The following is a 19,138-nucleotide window of genomic DNA, read 5'->3' as shown; positions in this document are numbered from 1 at the left end:
TTTTTTTTAAAGATTTTATTTTTTTCATTTTTCTCCCCAAAGCCCCCCAGTACATAGTTGTATATTCTTCGTTGTGGGTCCTTCTAGTTGTGGCATGTGGGATGCTGCCTCAGCGTGGTTTGATGAGCAGTGCCATGTCTGCGCCCAGGATTCAAACCAACGAAACACTGGGCCACCTGCAGCGGAGCGCGCGAACTTAACCACTCGGCCATGGGGCCAGCCCCTGCTTTCTCTAGTTTTAAATGAGCATTTTGTATGATTCTGTTTTCTTTCCTCTCTTAGCATATCAATTACACTTATTTGTTTTTAATTTTTAGCAGTTGCCCTAGGATTTGCAGTATACATTTACAACTAATCTAAGTCCACTTTCAAATAACACTATACCATTTCACAAGTAGTGCCAAAACATTATAAGAGAGTAAACCAATTCCTGTTATATGATGCAATTCCTTCCTCCTATTCCTTATAACGTTGCTGTCATACATTTCATTTGTCCATATATCATAGGATATATTGTTGCTGTTATCATTTTGGACAAGCTCTTATTGTTGGATCAGTTAAGAATAAGAAAAATAAAATATTTTATCTTACTTTCATTTATTCCTTCTCAAGTGCTCTTTCTGTCTTTATGTAGATCTGAGTTTCTGATCTATGTCATTTTCCTTCTCTCTGAAGAATTTCTTTGAATATTTCTGGCAAGGCAGGTCCATTGGTGACAAATGCCTCAATTTTTGTTTGTCTGTGAAAGTCTTTATTTCTCCTTCACTTTTGAAGGATAATTTCACTTGATACAGAATTCTATGTTGGTAGGTGTTTTCTTTCAACATTTTAAATATTTCACTCCACTCTCCTCTTTCTAGTATGGTCTCTTAAGAGAAGTCTGATATAATTCTTATCCTTGTTCCTCTCTAGGTAAGGTTTTATTTATTTATTTATTTATTCATTCATTCATTCATTCATTCATTTATTTATTTATTTTAAAGATTTTATTTTTCCTTTTTCTCCCAAGATCCCCCCAATACATAGTTGTATATTTTTTTTAGTTGTGGGTCCTTCTAGTTGTGGCATGTGGAACGCCACCTCAGCATGGCTTGATGAGCTGTGCCATGTCCGCCCCCAGGATCTGAACCAGGGAAACCCTGGGCCGCCGAAGCAGAATGCTCGAACTTAACCACTCAGCCACAGGGCTGGCCCCAAGGTTTTATTTTTTCCCTCTAGCATCTTTCAGAATTTTCTCTTCATCTTTGACTTTCTGCGGCTTGAATATGATATACCTAGGTGTAGATTTTTTTGCTGTTTATCCTGGTTGGTGTTCTCTGGGCTTCTTAGATCTGTGGTTTGGTGTCTGTCATTCATCTTGGGAAATCTCAGCCACTATTATTTCAAATATTTCTTCTGTTCTTTTCTCTCTTCTTTTTCTGGTATTCCTGTCATACATATGTTACACTTTTTGTAATTGTCCCACAGTTCTGAGATATTTTGGTTTCCTTTTTTTTTTTTTAAGATTTTATTTATTTCCTTTTTCTCCCCAAAGCCCCCTGGTTCATAGTTGTATATTCTTAGTTGTCAGTCCTTCTAGTTGTGGCATGTGGGATGCCTCCTCAGCATGGCTTGACAAGCAGTGCCATGTCCCTGCCCAGGATCCAAACCGGCAAAACCCTGGGCTGCCGCAGTGGAATGTGCAAACTCAACCACTAGGCCACGGGGCGGGCCCCTCCTTTTTTTTTTTTTAATTGTCGCATTTTCTTTCCCTTTGCTCTTGAGTCTGAGAAGTTTCTATTGACATATCTTAAAGCTCATTGATTCTTTCCTTGGCTGTGTCCAGCCTACTGGTGAGCTCATCAAAGGCATTCTTTGTTTCTAATAGTGTTTTTTATTTCTAGCATTTCCTTTAGATTTTTTCTTGGAATTCCTATCTCTCTGCTTACATTACCCATCTGTTCTTGCATCTTGTCCACTTTTTCCGTTAGAGCCCTTAGCATATTAATCTGTTATTTTAAATTCTCAATCTGATAATTCCAGACTTTCTATCATAGCTGAGTCTGATTCTGACGCTCACTTTGTCTCTCCAGACTGGTTTTTGCCTTTTAGCATACTTGTAATTTTTTGTTGAAAGCCAGACATGATAGGTAGATGGAACTGAGGTAAATAGGCCTTTAGTGTGAAGTTTTGTGTTTATCTGGCTAGGAGTTAGGTTGTGTTTACTGTTTGCTGTAGCTGTAGATGTCAGAGGCTAAAATTTCCTTTTGTGCCCTTGTTTTTGTCTCCCCTGTTATCTTTGGGTTTCCCTAGAGACTCCTTCTTTAATAGAGTTTAAGCCTTGCTTCAGTTGTAATCCCCTGTTATTATACAGGAACCCTATTGATGTGATGGTAAGTTATGGGGGGAGGGGAAACATTCTATAATCCTATGACTAGTTCTCACTCTTTTAGTGAGCCTGTGCCCCTGGGCTGTAACCTTCACAGTGCTTCTCAGACTTTTTTTCCATGTAGGTTAGGCTCTGATAAAATAGTTTCCCTTAAGAGTAAGCATTTGTGTCGTCCCATTCACAACAACATGGATAGACCTTGAGGGTATTATGTTGAGTGAAATAAGCCAGACAGAGAAAGACGAACTCTGTATGACTCCATTCATAGGTGGTAGTTAACATACGGACAAAGAGAACTGATCGGTGGTTGCCAGGGGAAGGGGGATGGGGGGAGTGCACTAGGGGTGAAGTGGTGTACCTACAACATGACTAATAATGATGTACAACTGTAATTTCACAAGGATGTTAACTTTTATAACCTTAATAAAAAAAAAAAGAGTAAGCATTTGTTCAGGACAACAAAATGCTCTGGGCATATTTCAAAATGGTTACTTTTCCCTTCTCACTGTTGGAAGGAAAGTACAAGGGGATTGTTGTTTGATGTTCACAGTGAGAACCTGGTGGGACTCCTGGAAGTAAAACTCACAAAAATGTAGGGGCCTTATTAAGGTGGGGACCCCAGGAGTTTTATCTCTCACATTAGTCCTTGCTCAGTCTCCAGCAATAGTCAATTATCCTTTAAGTATTCGGGCCAGTTGCTGGCTCTAGGAGTGTTTCTGGTCTTGGTAAATAAACTGTGATTTTCTATATCGCCTGTCTCTCCTGTTGTGAGGCAGTGATTTGCCCTGTGACCTCAGTTCTTTAATAGATCTAAAAAGATTTGTTGATTTTCGGCTTTTTCCTCATTGTAAGGATGGAGGACTTTCAAGTTGTTTATATATTGGACCCAAAAGTTGTAAAAGCAACATAAAAGTGAATAAACCTTGAGTCCCAATATGTCAACATTAGTTTCACATTGTACTAATTATTTAACTTTTGGTTTTTTAGGCTTAAGTTGCTTTATACTTAAGTTATTTTTTAATTTTTTAAATATTTGGAACTGACTTGATATGATAATATGGCAAATTTCACATTTTTAGTAAAAGTAAATTTCAAATTCAAGATGGTGTCACTGGATATTCTTGACATATACAGAATTTCTTTTTCTTTATAATGCCTAAGTCAGAGATCCAGCCACACCACAAATTGCTAAAATGATGATACGTACTTAATGTTTCAAGTGTCTGTATCCAGTCTTGTTTATACCATTGCTTTTAGTGTGTTTCAACAATATGAAAATGAATAGTTTAGTTGAGGAAAGTATTACTTTATACTTGTTGCAAAGATTTGTTTGCATATCAGTGCTCTCCTCCTTGCCTAATTTTTCCTAACTCTTGATTTAATTTTTCTTGAAGAATGTTACACTAATCCATAGCGCTGATAGAAGTTTTCTGCAACAGAGCTCCCACATGCTGCTCCTCTGTCTTTTCATCAGCCTTTCATGTTGAAGGCATTTTTGTCACTTGAGAACATGTTTGGGAAATTTAACAAAATAATTGTCTGATCATAAGCTTTGCTAGAAAGACACCTAGGAGCATGCTGGAGGGACTTTCTGTAAAAAGAAAGATGATAAAGACAGTTGCTCTTCTGGCAAATCTCCCTGAGTCTATTATGGAATTCCCTTGTGCAGGGAACTTGAAGAAGTTGAATCCTACCAGCATAGCTACTAAGATAGCCCTATATCTGATAGCAGAGTTTTTTTTAATCCTCCAACATAATTCTACTGCAGGAAAAGTATTTGTGTTACCGAATCACCTTAAAGCTAAACTCCTAAAATAGGCAAATATTAAAACTAATAAATAAAGGATGGACTTCAAAATAAGAAAGTGAAGTTAGGTACCATTTCTCTCCATTATAATAGATAGTTGATCAGTCAAGAATTAGTCCTTTTTTATGCAGGAGGAAGGTAGCTGAAAAGAAATATTGACCTCTTAAAGAGATTATTTAGTAAAATCTGTAAAGTCATAGTGCTTCAAAGATCAAAATGATGCTCTTGATTAGTACTTTAAATTTTGGCTGTTTTATTTTAAGTGATTACCAATGGTTAAGCCATTTCAAACTACTTAAAAGCACTATTATAATTCAGTAATTAAATTTGTTGTTAGAGTGTCTGTGCCCTGAAATTCCATTGACATTAACAAACTAACTGCACTCTTCTTCTGTCAGTGAATGACTCTGCTCTGTGTTAAAGACATGTCTGGGGCTAGTGGAGGCTACTCCTGTAATCTCAGAGGGGTCCTAAGATTCTCAGACCACAGTCATAACTCTTCCACATGACTCTTGCTATTAACATCATTCCATCTACTCAAGGTCTACCAGCTTCCAGTAAAGGAAATTAGCTAGTGATTACCCGGGAAAAGGAGAATGAATGGAATTTAGTCCACCTAGTAAATATTAATTCTTCTACCCAAATCAAACTTAATGAAGTTAACATGAACCTTCATCATGTTCCACTCACTTAGAATGCCCTACTCTTTACCTTTTCCTAAATCATATGAGAATTTGAAAATCAAACTCAATTTCGAATTCTTTCCTAGAAAGTGTAGCTTTTCCAAAATAGAGACTGTACCTTATTTATCTTTGTATCCCCAATGCCTTGCGTGATGTGCATGCTTAATAAATAACAGTTTAGTGAATGACTGAATGGAAAGGCTTTGCTAACTATTCTAAACATCACTGTTTATTATCTTTTTCTCTGAATATACCTTATAACACAAATTTGCAATTTATATATTTTCTATTCTTTCATATGAACTAACTTTCCCAAGACGATTATAAGCTTGAAGGCAAAAACCAAGTTCCCTATTCTTTAGCTCTCAAGTACCTAGTAAAATAAACTAATAAGCTCTCAATCATACATACTGATTTTTAAAATCACTTTCTATGTTATATACTAGGGACAAATAAGTTGAAATTCCCTCATGCAGGGCTCTCTCCATAGTTGGAGAGAGAGATAATATATAAATGTAGTATGAGTCTATAGTAACATAGTCATTCAATAATTACTGTTGACTGATTTAAAATATCATGTGTAACCTTTTCTTTTTTGAGGAAGATTAGCCCTGAGCTAACATCCGCTGCCAATTCTCCTCGTTTTTTGCTGAGGAAGATTGGCCCTGAGCTAACCTCTGTACCCATCTTCCTCTACTTTATATTGGGACACCTGCCAAAGAATGGCTTGATAAGCGGTGCACAGGTCTACACCTGGGATCTGAACCGGCAATCCCCAGGCTGCCGAAGTGTGGAGCATGCGAACTTAACTGCTGCACCACAGGGCCAGCCCAATGTGTAACTTTTTTTTAAGTAAAACACACTGATCTTAAGTGTAGAGTTTGAGTTTAATAAATGTATGTACCCATGTAACCAATGTCTCTGACAAGATAGAGAGCGTCGAGCATTTCTATCACTATAGAAAACACCCTGCTGTCCCTTCCAGTTGGCCACCTCCACCCACAACCACTATTCTAATTTCTAATTCCTTATAGTAGTTTACCTGTTCACGAACTTCATATAAATGGAATCAGACAGTATGTATTCTTTTGTTCTGACTCTTTCACTCAACATGTCTTCAAAGTTCATAGATGCATAACTTTTCAAGATCATTCAGTCTCATAACTTATGTAAAACATAATGCTAACTTCTAATACTTCATGTTCATCACAACACAAATGATTTTTCTTAGTCCTGTAGGACTATGAATTTACTTTTATTGCTGGGTGTAACATCACTAAAATATTTGCATATATTAAGTTGAAAATGTATGTTTAAAGACATACAAATATAGGTGATATATCTTTAATTATACTCATTCTGTAAGGCAAGATTGTTTTTAATAAAGTGTTTTTTACTAGCATACAATAAGGGTAGTTCATCGTTCCTTGCCTTTGTGTATTTTCTAGACACGTACACTAAAATGAAATGTTTAATTTGTCCTTTGCATTGTATGTTTTAATAGAGATCAAATTAGCTGTCTTCAGTATGAACTTGGGATAAGGGCAATAAGAAACCCGATTGTTTCCAGCCTCCACTAAGATGAACTGGCAGTGTGTCAGGAAAATTCCCAGTATGGAGCAGTTTTATTACAATTCAGTACAATTGGTTCTTGCATAACCTTTAGAAAATCATACATAAAACATTCTCATCTATATAAATAAAAATCACCTACACACTTTATTAATAGCCTTGTTCACTTTTATCCCGGGACTTGTGCTGCATGTTCCTACTGTGCCCCCTTTTTTAGTCTTTTTTTAAGATAACTTTCTATAAGCTTTCTTAAAAGCAAAAAGGTTAGGTAATATTAGGAATCAAATATAAGTGTAAGATAATTCTGGATAGTTCCCACTAGACACGGATCTCCCTCTCAGTCGTGTACTATAGCTAATGTCTCTAAGTATCCTTTTCATATTTAGTGACGGGAAGTTCCTTATTCACTAGATGTAGTCAATTTAACTTTAGGAAAGAAAGAAAGAAGGTTGTACTTTGATGGAAATAGAGTGATAATATATTTTATTTGTGATAATGTTTGCGGGGGTTATTTTCAAACACACATTTTTAAGCTTATCCCACTGTTATTATGACTACAATAAATACATGGTAAAAGCCAGAACGTACTGGGTTGAAGTCTCAGCCTTTTTTCCTTAGCCTAGTTCATTAGCCAGAAATGTGTTTGTTTTTAGGTGTCATTTTCCTGTCTCCACACTTTACACAATTTTCTATATATTCCCCCAAAGTATGTGGCATAAAATTCCAAAATAGTTTAATAGTGAGCCTTTAGATCGACCTACCAATTTACAGGGAACACAAGGGCTTGAAGAACACATTAAATGACATCACTATCCAGAATGTGGGAAACTCTACAGGACAAATGACCCAGTTTCTTCAACAAATGAATAGCAATAGTGGGGTTGGGGGAGGTTGCTAAATTTTTTTAGACTAAAAGAGACTTAAGATGTATGTCAGTTATACCTCAGTTTAAAGAGAGAGAGAGAGACTTAAGAGATACATGAACCAAATGCAATGTTTGGACCTTATTTGGATCCTAATCCGAACAAACCAACTGTAAAAAGATAGCTTTGAGATAGTTGGGGAAATCTGAATGTTGACTTGGTGTTAGATGATATTTTAAAACTGTCAGTATTGATAGGTGTAATAAAGGAGTTATGGTTTTATTTTAAGAAATAGTCCTGAGTTGTTGGTGATTTATATACCAAAGTGATATCTGAGATTTTATTTCAAATACTCTATAGAAAAAGAAACAAAGAGAGTTGGAGGTAATAGATAAAACAAGAATGACAAAATATTGATAATTGTCAAAGCTGTGTGTTGAGTACATAGGGTTTATTACATTATTCTCTCTAGGTTTGAAGTATTCCATTGTATAAAGTTAAAATACACACAATGAGAAGGAAAAAAATTGATCACTGTAGTAGCAAACAAAACCAAATTCACTTTAGGAATAGCTATTTCAGCTAACAGTAGCATTCTGTAAATTAAATTAATGTGTTAAATTTGGGGGAAGGAGGGAAAGGCGTTTCTTTTTTTTTCCTTTTTTCTTTTTTTTTAAAGATTTTATTTATTTTTTATTTTTTCTTCTCCCCAAAGCCCCCCAGTACATAGTTGTATATTTTAGTTGTGAGTCCTTCTAGCTGTGGCACGTGGGACGCCGCCTCAGCATGGTCTGGTGAGCGGTGCCATGTCTGCGCCCAGGATCCGAACTGGCGAAACCCTGGACTGCTGAAGCGGAGCACACGAACTTAACCACTCAGCCACGGGGCCGGCCCCGGGAAACGCATTTCTAATACAGCCTTACCTAACGTACAACTCAGTGCCCTCACTTCTCCCACTGAATACCATAAAATTGTAGAAGGTGATGCTTTGTTTGAAAAGAGTGGTAAACTTTGAATGGAAGATACACCTGTCCTTCGAAAGAGCAGGTGGACCTAATGCCAGCAGTGTAACATCAACATCTTTGCCCTCTGCCTTGGTCTTCCTCCTGTGCCGTTTGTGAGATTCACCTGGGACTGCTGTCCTCTACTTGTGAAGTCAGTGACACGGCCTTCCTCGTAGCCAGCACTTCCGACTTCTCATATTATTCTCTAATAAAATACCTATTTTACTACGGAACATTTTTTACCTTCCATTGCCTTTGCTTAATTCTATGAAAGTGAATGCTTTTAATGAATAGATTAAACCCTTCACAAACATAATTTTGAATAACGTGATTCGCCTTCTGAGAATTCTTTTTTCCTGAGACACTGACTTCATGGCGTTTTCCGGTAGGAGATAGTCTCGGTCTGGTCAGGACTGAAGCCTGCGTACCATAGTCACAGTCAGCATCTTGACGCTTGTTCACATCGCGGCAAAGAAAGCTTGCAGAATTAGTGAATGTTGAAAACCGTTTCTTTAGTGGACCGGCTTTCCTAGGTTGAAACGTTTTCATGCTGTGGAGGCTTAAGCCAGCCTGGCTGAGATGATCTAGAAAGGAGCCCTCACAAATCTACATTTTAAAACAAATGCCTTTTTCTGAATTCTCTAGAATTATTCTGCATAGCAAATTTAAGAGCACATCAAACATTTCCGAGCCCCAACTCCAGCTGTAATTTAAATTACTAAGGCACCATATAGAGAAGTAGTCAATTGGCATTTGAACATATTTGTAATATCTATTTTTTTCAACGTATCTATATAATCTATTATATCAACTAAATTTTGAGTTCTCAGAGAGCTGTTCTGTCAATTTAACTCTGCATAGCCACTGTCACAAAACATGAAAATATAAAGAGACCTTGCTAAATATATCTTAATTAAACCTGGTGTGTCATATATTCTAAACTCAGAATTTTTGATGATAGAAGGAGAAGGTTTAGGGGCTGGCCCAGTGGCCGAGTGGTTGAGTTTGCACACTGCACTTCAGCCGCCCGGGGTTTCACCGGTTCGGATCCTGGGCGTGGACATGGCACCCCTCATCAAGCCATGCTGAGGGGGCGTCCCACATTGCACAGCTAGAAGGATCTACAGCTAGGATAGACAACTATGTACTGGGGGGCTTTGAGGAGAAGAAGAAGAAGAAGAAAAAAGAAGGAGAAGGTTTACATATACAAAAATATGTGAATAAGACTGGATTTTGAAAAATATTACTAAGAGCATTTGTTTAATTATGAAGACTGTATCAAAATAATCATAAAAGTTGTATAGGTACCAGTGAGAATAATGATTACTGTGGATTGAGTACTGTCTGTCAGGTTCTTCGTTAAGCACTGTATCGACAATCTTACAATGTGGAAGTGTGTGCTAAGCGTGTGTACTGTAGAGTTCAGTTGAGGTCTTAGAGAAATATAAATGCTAAAAGGTAACATTTGTTTCATAATCTGTATAATCTCTGTCAGACTGAGGAAAGAGAGATCGTTTTCTTGAAGTAGTTGGAAGTACTGTAATGACAATGTAAAAAAGCATGTTTTCTAAAACATCTTGTTAAAATGACTCGTCTTTTGATCCAATTGGTAACCTCTCATCATAATGGCCAAGCTCATCGGCCCTTTACTGGAGTGGTTTTTATCCTAATTTTTAGCATGTTTGCTTTCTGAATTCATTTGACACCTAAAAAGTTATTGACAAAGAAATGTAGTTTTGACACTTCAGAGAAGACATTTTCTACCTTATAAAATTGTTCCTACGTGTGAAATTTGAGAAGCCACCAAAGTGAACATTCTGTAGTTAATTTAAAAGTGTTAATTGCATTAGTACTTTTAATACCATTTAGAGGCAACCAGTATTAATATTTGAAATTCAATTTTTATTTTAACATTAACAACCAAGCTGAATAATTAAAAGGTCATTAAAGTAATCTGTAGGCATTAAATATCTTGTATAAAAGAAAAAAACATATCAAAGATCCTACATTGTTTTAAACTAAAATATCAATATCAATGAAATAAAGATGCTGCTTTATGATGTTTGTTTTGTTTTCACTAAATAGGGCTTTCCCCCAGTAAATTAAAGTGTCGCGTTACTAATAACTTCCCCTACTCCAGGAACGGGCAGTTCTTCCCTATCTCCCTAATCCCAAGAGCCAGCTTGCAGTTGTTCTTGGTAATGTGAACAGAATGGTAAAGCCCAAAGACTCCAACAAAAGACATTAACTAACGTACACCAGAACTTTTACCGAACTTTTTGCCAAAAATGCTGTTGACAAGTGACAGATTTGAATTTTGTTAAAAGCCTTTTGTTTTCCATGGTAACATGTGAGAAACATGCAAATAAGTGGTTAAAAAAAAAAAACGATGAAACAGTGAAAAGAGAAAGAAGTAGATGAAGTATTTAATCACAAACTAGGGAATCAGTTTCTGAGTGTTTCTCTACTCCCCACCCTCCCTTAGGAATTTCTCGTTGGCAGGAACTGTCTTATTCTTCCTTATATTCCAGCTGCATTGGCCAGTATGGTTCATTTAAGCCAGGGTAGATGAATTAGGCCAGAAGCTTTAAATAGCTTCCATGAAATATTGTCATTATTTGCTACCTACTGGGAAAACAAAATGAAACTGAAGTATACGAAAGAAAGAGGAGAGACTCCTACCTTACAACTGTTTGAGGAAAGGGCTCAAATGTTAAAAAGATTTGTTTTTTAATTATGTCTATCTTTAGTTCATATTGTTTTAGTACATACTTTGTGACCAAAAAGAAGCTCACTTTTCAAGTTTGGGATTTTATGAAAGTGGCAACTGAAGTTTGTGGAAAATATAACACGTACACACTTACTGCCAGCCTACCTCAAACTAATAACTAGAAATGGCTTGTCACCAACCCCAAACTAATAACTAGAAATTTCAAACTCTGCATATATATATATGTGTGTGTGGGAGATTAAGTACTTGATGGTTACCCATGGCGTGTACATGTGCGCGTGCGCGCGCGTGTGTGTGTGTGCGTGTTTTGTTGATTGTCAGCAACCACGTAGCAATGTATTCAATATTGGGATTTGATAAATAAGAGTGAGGAATTTTAAATTGGAAAGTAGAATGATAAATTGCCCGTGTACCTTTAAAATATCTCTCTTATATTGAATTCTTACTGAGAGAATATTTAAGGTTTAATTGCAGTTTTTTATCATTTTGCTTTGATTTTATACTAAAAACTGCCGAGCAGATAACATTTAAATGTATCTTTTCCAATATGACAAAGTTACATAAGAAGAGAATCCCCTAGCACGTAAAGAAAAATGCAATTATTTTCTATTCTGAATCTCCAGACTGCTGTTTTAGAAAATCATATCTGATTATTTGCTCAGCAGAAGATTATTGAGTTGATTTAGCTGTGATTTTACTTAACAAAGCTTCAACTGCATTCCTACTGTGGAGTCCGAAAAAGGTAGAGAGATATAAATGATACATTCAAACTGTGATTTTTGTGAACAGGGCCATCGATGCACCCCTCGGAGCTAATAGCGGAGATGAGAAACAGTGGGTTTGCACTGAAACGAAATGTACTGGGGAGAAACTTGACCGCAAATGATCCATCACAGGTAATGATCTTTTTATCAGTAAGCTGAAAATGTCTATAAATCTAAATGTGATTGCTTGTGAATTGCTACTTAATGTTTTCCAATATGCATATATCCATAGGAAAGCAAGATAGGGCCAAGAAAATGCCTAAAATGTATTTTGATTTTGCTTCTTTATTATTTTAACCTAAATGAGAAATTGTTTTTAAACCTATATTTTAATAAATGAAACTGCTTCTCTGGGTTGATGTGGATAAAATACCTAACTGAACTGGTGATGAGGTTGTTATTGTTTCCTTCCTGCTAACTTACCCCTGAAGTGACCCTAAATAGAACCAATGGTAAGTGTATAAAAGCACCCCTAAAAATTACAGAAAATATTTTAAACATTTAATTTATTAAACTGTACATAGATCCAGAAAATGGTTGAGTTTGAAGGGTTGTAGATATCCTAATGCAAACCATTTATTTTATTTGATGAGGATGCTGGAGCCCAGAGAAGTGGGATGATTTCCCTCTGGTCATGTGTCTGTTTAGGGACATGAGACTAATACCCAGGCTCCCACTGGTATAAACCTGTGCTGCTCTGAAAAGAGGCACATTGCTTTTCCAACACTGCTGGGGACTGTGCATGTATCCGTATAACCATATATTTGTACTATTTGATATGTATTTGATAATGTACTGTTGAAATTAAAAAGGCTAAAATTGTGGATGTTCTGGCCTTCCCATAAAGTTCATGATCTTCTTGGTTTTAATATTTCATTAAACTAAAAATAAAATATTTAAGCCCTCAAGTGTTTAAATTCAAACTCAAGAGATAGAGAGTAGAAGCCATGCTGTAAATGTTTTGTCTCTCTTTCTCTGGCGTCCTCTTCCTGCTGGTTTGTTACTGCTGGCAGAGCAGTCGTCTTATCCTCTTAGTGCCTTGTGATCCTCCATAGCAGGTAGACCGCAAAAAACGTTTTCATTACCTCCCCCACGTCCCAATCCAAAATGTCCTACTCATCTGCGGTATGTCTCTAATACAAAATGTCTTACTTGTAAAGATTTTCTTTCCTGTCTGTTAACTATTTGTCTTGAAATCTAGCAATTTAATGATGTCTTTGTTGATTCAGGAATATGTTGCAAGTGAGGGGGAAGAAGATCCAGAAGTCGAATTTTTAAAGTCACTAACCACCAAACAGAAGCAGAAACTTCTCAGGTAATTTTAAAGTATATATTTAATGGATTCAACATTTTTTCTTATGTTTCAGCTTAGTATCATATTCATCTCTGATCCTAGGAGCTCATGAAGGTGCTTAAACCATGCGTTAGATTTATTTATTGTTTTATTCTTCAGCTATAATAATATAATTTTGTCTCGCTTTAGTAATATGAAAATGAATATAAGATTATATACACAGATTACACCACAAAATCATCACACTTTTCAGAACATTTAATTTGGAAATAGATTTATTTGTAGGTTTTACTTTTCATAATAGATTTGTGTATACCTTTGGACACAGTTTGTTCGTAGAAAATATTGTGGGGCCATGTATTACTCTTTTTACATTTTGTAAGATTTTATGAGGAATGCTGGAAAATGCTTAAGTTTACAAAGCAAATATGAATCTTGTTAAACAGACCCTGGATTAAAGAAGTAAAGAATCCGAGAAATGTCTGCTGAGTCCAATAGAGGGAGCTCACGATATTTCAGTCTGTGGAGTTTTGAGAATGGCTGGACAGAGCCCAGTGAAGACATTTTTATTTCAGAGCAATTCAGACATATCTTATAAACTTGTTACTCTTCTGAGAATGTGCAGTCCCTTTTAGAAATTCAGAATGCCTTAATAGAATTGTCCTAATTATTTATAAATTCACACAATTGTTGAAAACTAGTGATTATTTTATTTTATTTTATATAACCAAAAAAGTATAAAAAATGTAAAGTGTATTCTTATTCAGAATTTCTGGAGAATATGATCTTGAATTTTGATAATATATTGATTAATATTTCCATACTTTAAAATAGTGCATAGATAAAATTAATTTTTCATCTGATTATAGCTATATATTTGAGTTTGCACTAGGTCCAACTAATGTTACAAACCTTTCTTTAGATCAGGAAGACCATTTATTTAGAGTGCTAAATAATTTCAAATTCTGATTTAGTGAGGTTTTTTTTTTTAATAATCATTACTATTGAGGAAAGTATAGTGAGAGAATTGACTTAATGCATTTAATTTTTTTATTTAAACAATGTATATGTGACTCATAATTTAAAAGAAAATGATTGGTCATTTAATAAAGAATGTGTTTATGTTTGAATATCACTTTTAATAGCTTCTAATTAAATATATTGTCTATTTAGAACTTTATATTTGTTGATGAAAAGACTTTTTACGTAATCTGTTAACTGTTTTTTCCCAATAACAGAAAATTGGATCGACTTGAGAAGAAGAAAAAAAAAAAGAAAAAAGATAGAAAAAAGAAAAAGCTTCAGAAGAGCAGAAGTAAACACAAAAAACATAAAAACAAATCGTCTTCTTCCTCTTCTTCCTCATCCTCATCCTCCTCCTCTTCTAGCGAGACTTCAGAAAGCAGCAGTGAGAGTGACAACAAAGAAAAGAAAATACATAAGAAGAAAAGAAAGAAAAGCAAGTGTTCAGGGATTAACAACAGTGATTCTGAAGAGAAGGACAAGTCTAAGAAGAGAAAACTTTATGAAGAACTTTCTAGCAGTCACGAGAACAAGGAAAAGTCTAGGTTTTTAAAACAAGAGAGTTCTGGGGAGAATAGCAGAGGGAGCCATTGTGATTCTGACAGAAAGAGCAAAAGCCACAACCATGGCCCCGAGAAGAGAGGATCTGAGAGAAATGAGAGGAGCAGCAGGAGCCGGAGCAGGGATGAGAAGAGTCGGAGAAGCCGGAGCAGGGATGAGAAGAGTCGGAGAAGCCGGAGCAGGGATGAGAGGAGCAGGAGAAGCCGGAGCCAAAGTCACAGCAGTTACAAGCCAAGAGACACAAGAAAGCAGTCACAGCGAAGCCCCAGTGAAGAGCGGAATAGAGGACATGACACAAGAAGCCATGGCGCAGATCCATACAGAGGAGAAAAACTACAGAGAGAGAAGGCAGGAGAGAAGCGTACTAGAGTAACCCAAAGAGAGCGAAGCAGGAGTAGAGAGAGAATGAGGGAGAGACTGTATCTGACAACTACCTGGGAATAAAAAGATCTCCACTTTCTTATTGAATACCTTTAGCAAGGGCTAAGTTATGTACTATTGTCTTTCTAATAAAAAAGCGCTATTTTAATTTTCCATCTCTGTAAATAGTCATATCAAGTACAAAACTACATAAGTCCCAAAGGGTGAAATTTGCAAATATTTGTAAGTAATCCATTTGGGGACTGTAAAAATATTTTCTGTTGATAATGTTTCTTGTGCCCTATACTAGATAAAAATCCCATGTAACTCTGTGACATTTTCTTTGTTCTGAAACATCATTAAAAGAGTAACAGTACGTTGAATGGGTATAATTTAATTTTCATTACTTTTTTCAATTCAAATTTATTACTTTTAAGACTTGAATTTACTTAAAGCAAACGGTAATCATTGTTGAAATTCACTAATATGAATTAAGTAATGATTTGATCAGTATTTCTTTAAGACTTGAACTCCCTTCAGATGTTTTGTTCTACAGAGTAAGCTGTTCACATTTGGATGATGTATTAATTTCCTATGCTGCGATAACAAATTACCTCAGACTTAAAACAACACAAATGTATTATACAGTTCTGGAGATCAGAAGTCTGAAATGGGTTTCACTGGGCTAAAATCAAGGTGTCAGCAGGGTTGGTTCTCTCTGGAAGCTCCAGGGGGAAATCTCTTTGGCTAGTCCAGCTGCCAAAGGCCACCTGCATTCCTTGGCTCCTAGCCCCGTCCTTCCATCTTCACAACTAACAAAGTCGAGTCAAGTCCTCACATCTAATCACTCTGACACTCTGACATTCTGCATCCCTCTTCTACTTCTAAGGACCTTTGTGATTACATTGGGCCCACCAGGAGAATCCATCTCCCTATTTTAGAATCAGCTGATTAGCAACCTTAATTCTATCTGCAACCTGAAATCCCTGTTGCCAGGTAACCTAGCATATTCACAGGCTCCAGGGGTTGGGATGTGTCCGTCTTTAAAAGGTTCTTCTACGTGACACGGATGTCCTTTCTGCTACTGGCATACAGCTACTAAAGATTTTACTTCTAAAGCTTAAGCATTTATGTAATGTGACAAATGGACCAATGTAAACTATTTAGATATATTTCATTAGTTAAAGTATATAACACATGTTTAAATTTAGCCGCAGATTCTCCCTTGTGTTTCAAAGGATATGGTAAAGGAAAACTATACAAAAAATTACTTAGTACAAATTACAAGTAACATGCAATTCCAAAAAGTACATACTAAATATCACAGACACAAGTATTTTTATCAGGGTTCCACATTTTAAAAACAACTTATTTAATACAATACAAATATGGATTAGTTGGTTTGAGGGTTAGTAGTCATAATTTCATAAATTCCATAAAAAAGTAAATAAGTTTGAAAGAGGAATTAAGTAAAACGACTCCTTGTAGTCTGATATATATGTCTTTGTCTTGTATGTGGACACACATAAATGTCCTCTGATTTAGAAGCAGCTAACTAAAGGCATAAACAAGCCTTTAATTATTTAGATTTTTAAGAGAGTTGAGGGGGAAGAACTGAATTCCTTCTGCAGTATTTTTTTATAACATACAGTGCACCTTAAAGATCCCTTTCCTTCTTCATTTAAAAAAAGAAAGCATGCATTTGAAATTGATAAAGACTGCTAATTTACACCTTGAGTTCATCAGTGTTGCGCTGATTATTTTCTATCTTATGCCTTTTTAGACTTTATAATTTTTATAATGTCAAAACCTGTGCAATACTTACTGCCTTAAAGGGTTTCTGAACCAATACAGTGTTCATGAAGAGAAATGTTGAAATGCCTCCTGTAATTAAAAATGAGTTATAGAAATACATTATCATTTCAGACACTTTTTTCATTTGACTTTCACAAATGTTGTAGTCCACTTTTAGCTTTATAAGGACCATAAGAATTTTTTTAAATCTCTGGGTTAATTACCCTTCATTGTTAAGACTGAGAAACTATAAAGTGCTACCCATAACCCGAATGTTATTCTCCATGCAATGGTGAGAAAAATTCCCACATAATTAGGGAAGATGTTGACTTTCTGTTTGGCTTTCAGCCTTGGTCACCCAAAGGTGGTAGACAGCCCCACGGGGCTAGCATTCCAACTTAGCAAACTTAAACCTGAAGGAAGGCATCTGCACATAGAATCACAACATGGTGACAGCCTTAAAGAGACTCACCTTACTTGTTCTGCATACGCTAATGACACAGGTAAAAGGAACTGAAAGTGATTTTTTAAATAAAAATCTTAGGCATCTAATTCTACTTCTGCGTTTGAAATATAAGGTAGAAACCAGAGATAAACTTCATAATAAAAAGGATGTTTAGTTGTATGTGTAGAGAGGCCCTTAAGTACTGAGAGCCAAAGAAGTGTCCTCCAAATTTAATGAATTTATGAATCAAGAAACAAAAGTCCTCGATAAGACTTTTTAGAAAACCACTGGAAAAGACGAATATTTATCACTCTTCTTACCCTTAATAGAAAATTCTTTTAAAGAAATCTGGGTATGGGTAGTGACATTTGTTTGTGCACGGGTGGGGAAGTGCATTGGCAGACATCGGAGACATTTTGGGGGCCCCCTCCTTCCGTCTTCCCTGGTCTAACATTTAACATAATTTAACACTAGCAAATTAATTCCTGTAGGAGGTGCTGTCGATTTACAAATGGCCAGGAAAGATCAGGTTACTAGGTTAGGACTTGTTTCTTTATCTGAATCTTCATGTGGTAAGTTAGTTATAATTTCATTTAATAAATGTGCCAAAACAGGCAGAGGTTGCTGCAGCCTAGCGGCAGGTCTGCTTACCTTGAAATGGGAAACGGAGACCTTGTTTTGAAACACACGGTTTTAATCGGAAGAAAGCTTTTTATCTGAAAGGCTTGGAGGGACCTTTCTTGCCGTCCTTTCCTGAGACCGCTTGCTGACAGTGAGTCAGATCCGTCCACGCGGCTGGGAGCGCGATGTTTCCCAGTTTTAATCACAGAACGCTTAGCATGCTTTAGCACTGAAGCGCAAAGATGTCAGCATGCACCTGAGCCGTGTCGCTCTCCTCCTGTCCTAACGTCCACTGGACCAAACGCGGGTGGAGGCCGCCGAGTGAGGCCGCCTGCTCCACACTCTGTGCTTAAGACCGGGGAGAAGGCTGCAGCTTAGCCTTAGTAGCTGAAGGAGATTAAGAAGTCTTACCTGGGTAATCTGAAAAGAAAACCTTGGTAGCTACCATTTCTTGAAAAGAGATAAAGGCATGCAATAGCTGCAGGCCTTGGGAGCGGTTTTTTGTTTTTTTGTTTTTTGGGGGTTTTTTTTTGGATCAAAAAGGAGAAATGATTTTTAAAAGTTTTGAGGAACAAATAAAACCGAGAGAACGATAAGGTTTGGGAAATGCAATGGCAACCGAGGGCTCTCCTGATAAGGCTCCTAAAACCCGTTTCCTGCTGACGGAAAAGGAAGCCGGTACTCCTGTCACCTTCCCACTTTCTCCTCCCTTCACGCCACACTTAACATCACCCTCAGAACCTAACAGTAAGCGGGAAGCGCCGTGCGGCCTGAAACGCAGGGGGCTGCTTGCAATGGAAAGAGATGCACCCACTGGCCCAAACTGCCTGTGAGCCGCATTTCCCCGACTCGCAGACTCGGAAAACCCCCGGCCCTTCTGCTCGAAGGCCCATTCTGAGGCGGTGGGCAGAAGTGGAGGCCCGGGGGCTCGGGAGCTGGCCAGAGCGGGGCTTCCAAGGACTTCGCCCTAAACCCAAGGAAGCCGGAAGTGGGCTGGACTAGGGTGATGGAGTCAGTCCCGAGCCGGGGTTGCCCCTTTCCGTCCCCAGAGGCGACGCCAGCCCTGCAAACTGTGGTGCTTTCCTTCTAAACACGCGTCCGGCTACCTTCTGAAGGCACCTCCAACCGAAACGGAAAGGCTGAGAATTAGGGGGCGCATCCCTCTCCTAGAAGAGGCCGCTGGACTCCCCACCCACAAAGTGAACGGGAAAGGGTCTGGATTCGCTCGCAGCACCGGTTCCCCCCGCC

At 37.2% G+C, this 19,138-nt stretch overlaps 1 protein-coding gene across 2 annotated transcripts in view; it reads left to right on the top strand.

Annotated features, from left to right (window-relative positions):
* CIR1 (corepressor interacting with RBPJ, CIR1) overlaps positions 1 to 15,413 on the top strand; it is a 38,090-nt gene extending 22,677 nt beyond the window's left edge. For both annotated transcript variants that reach the window (XM_070581575.1, XM_008528267.2), the window contains 3 exons: positions 11,818 to 11,924; positions 13,022 to 13,107; positions 14,325 to 15,413. In XM_070581575.1, coding sequence (XP_070437676.1) covers positions 11,818 to 11,924; positions 13,022 to 13,107; positions 14,325 to 15,114 — 983 coding nt within the window. In that variant the 3' untranslated portion in view covers positions 15,115 to 15,413. The remainder of the gene's footprint in view (positions 1 to 11,817; positions 11,925 to 13,021; positions 13,108 to 14,324) is intronic.
* Positions 15,414 to 19,138: the final 3,725 nt, after the last annotated feature.

This window comes from Equus przewalskii, chromosome 17 (assembly GCF_037783145.1).
Source record: "Equus przewalskii isolate Varuska chromosome 17, EquPr2, whole genome shotgun sequence".
Classification (NCBI taxonomy): Eukaryota; Metazoa; Chordata; class Mammalia; order Perissodactyla; family Equidae; genus Equus; species Equus przewalskii.
Note: the sequence above shows the minus strand (reverse complement) of the source record. Positions and strands in the feature narration are given on the sequence as shown.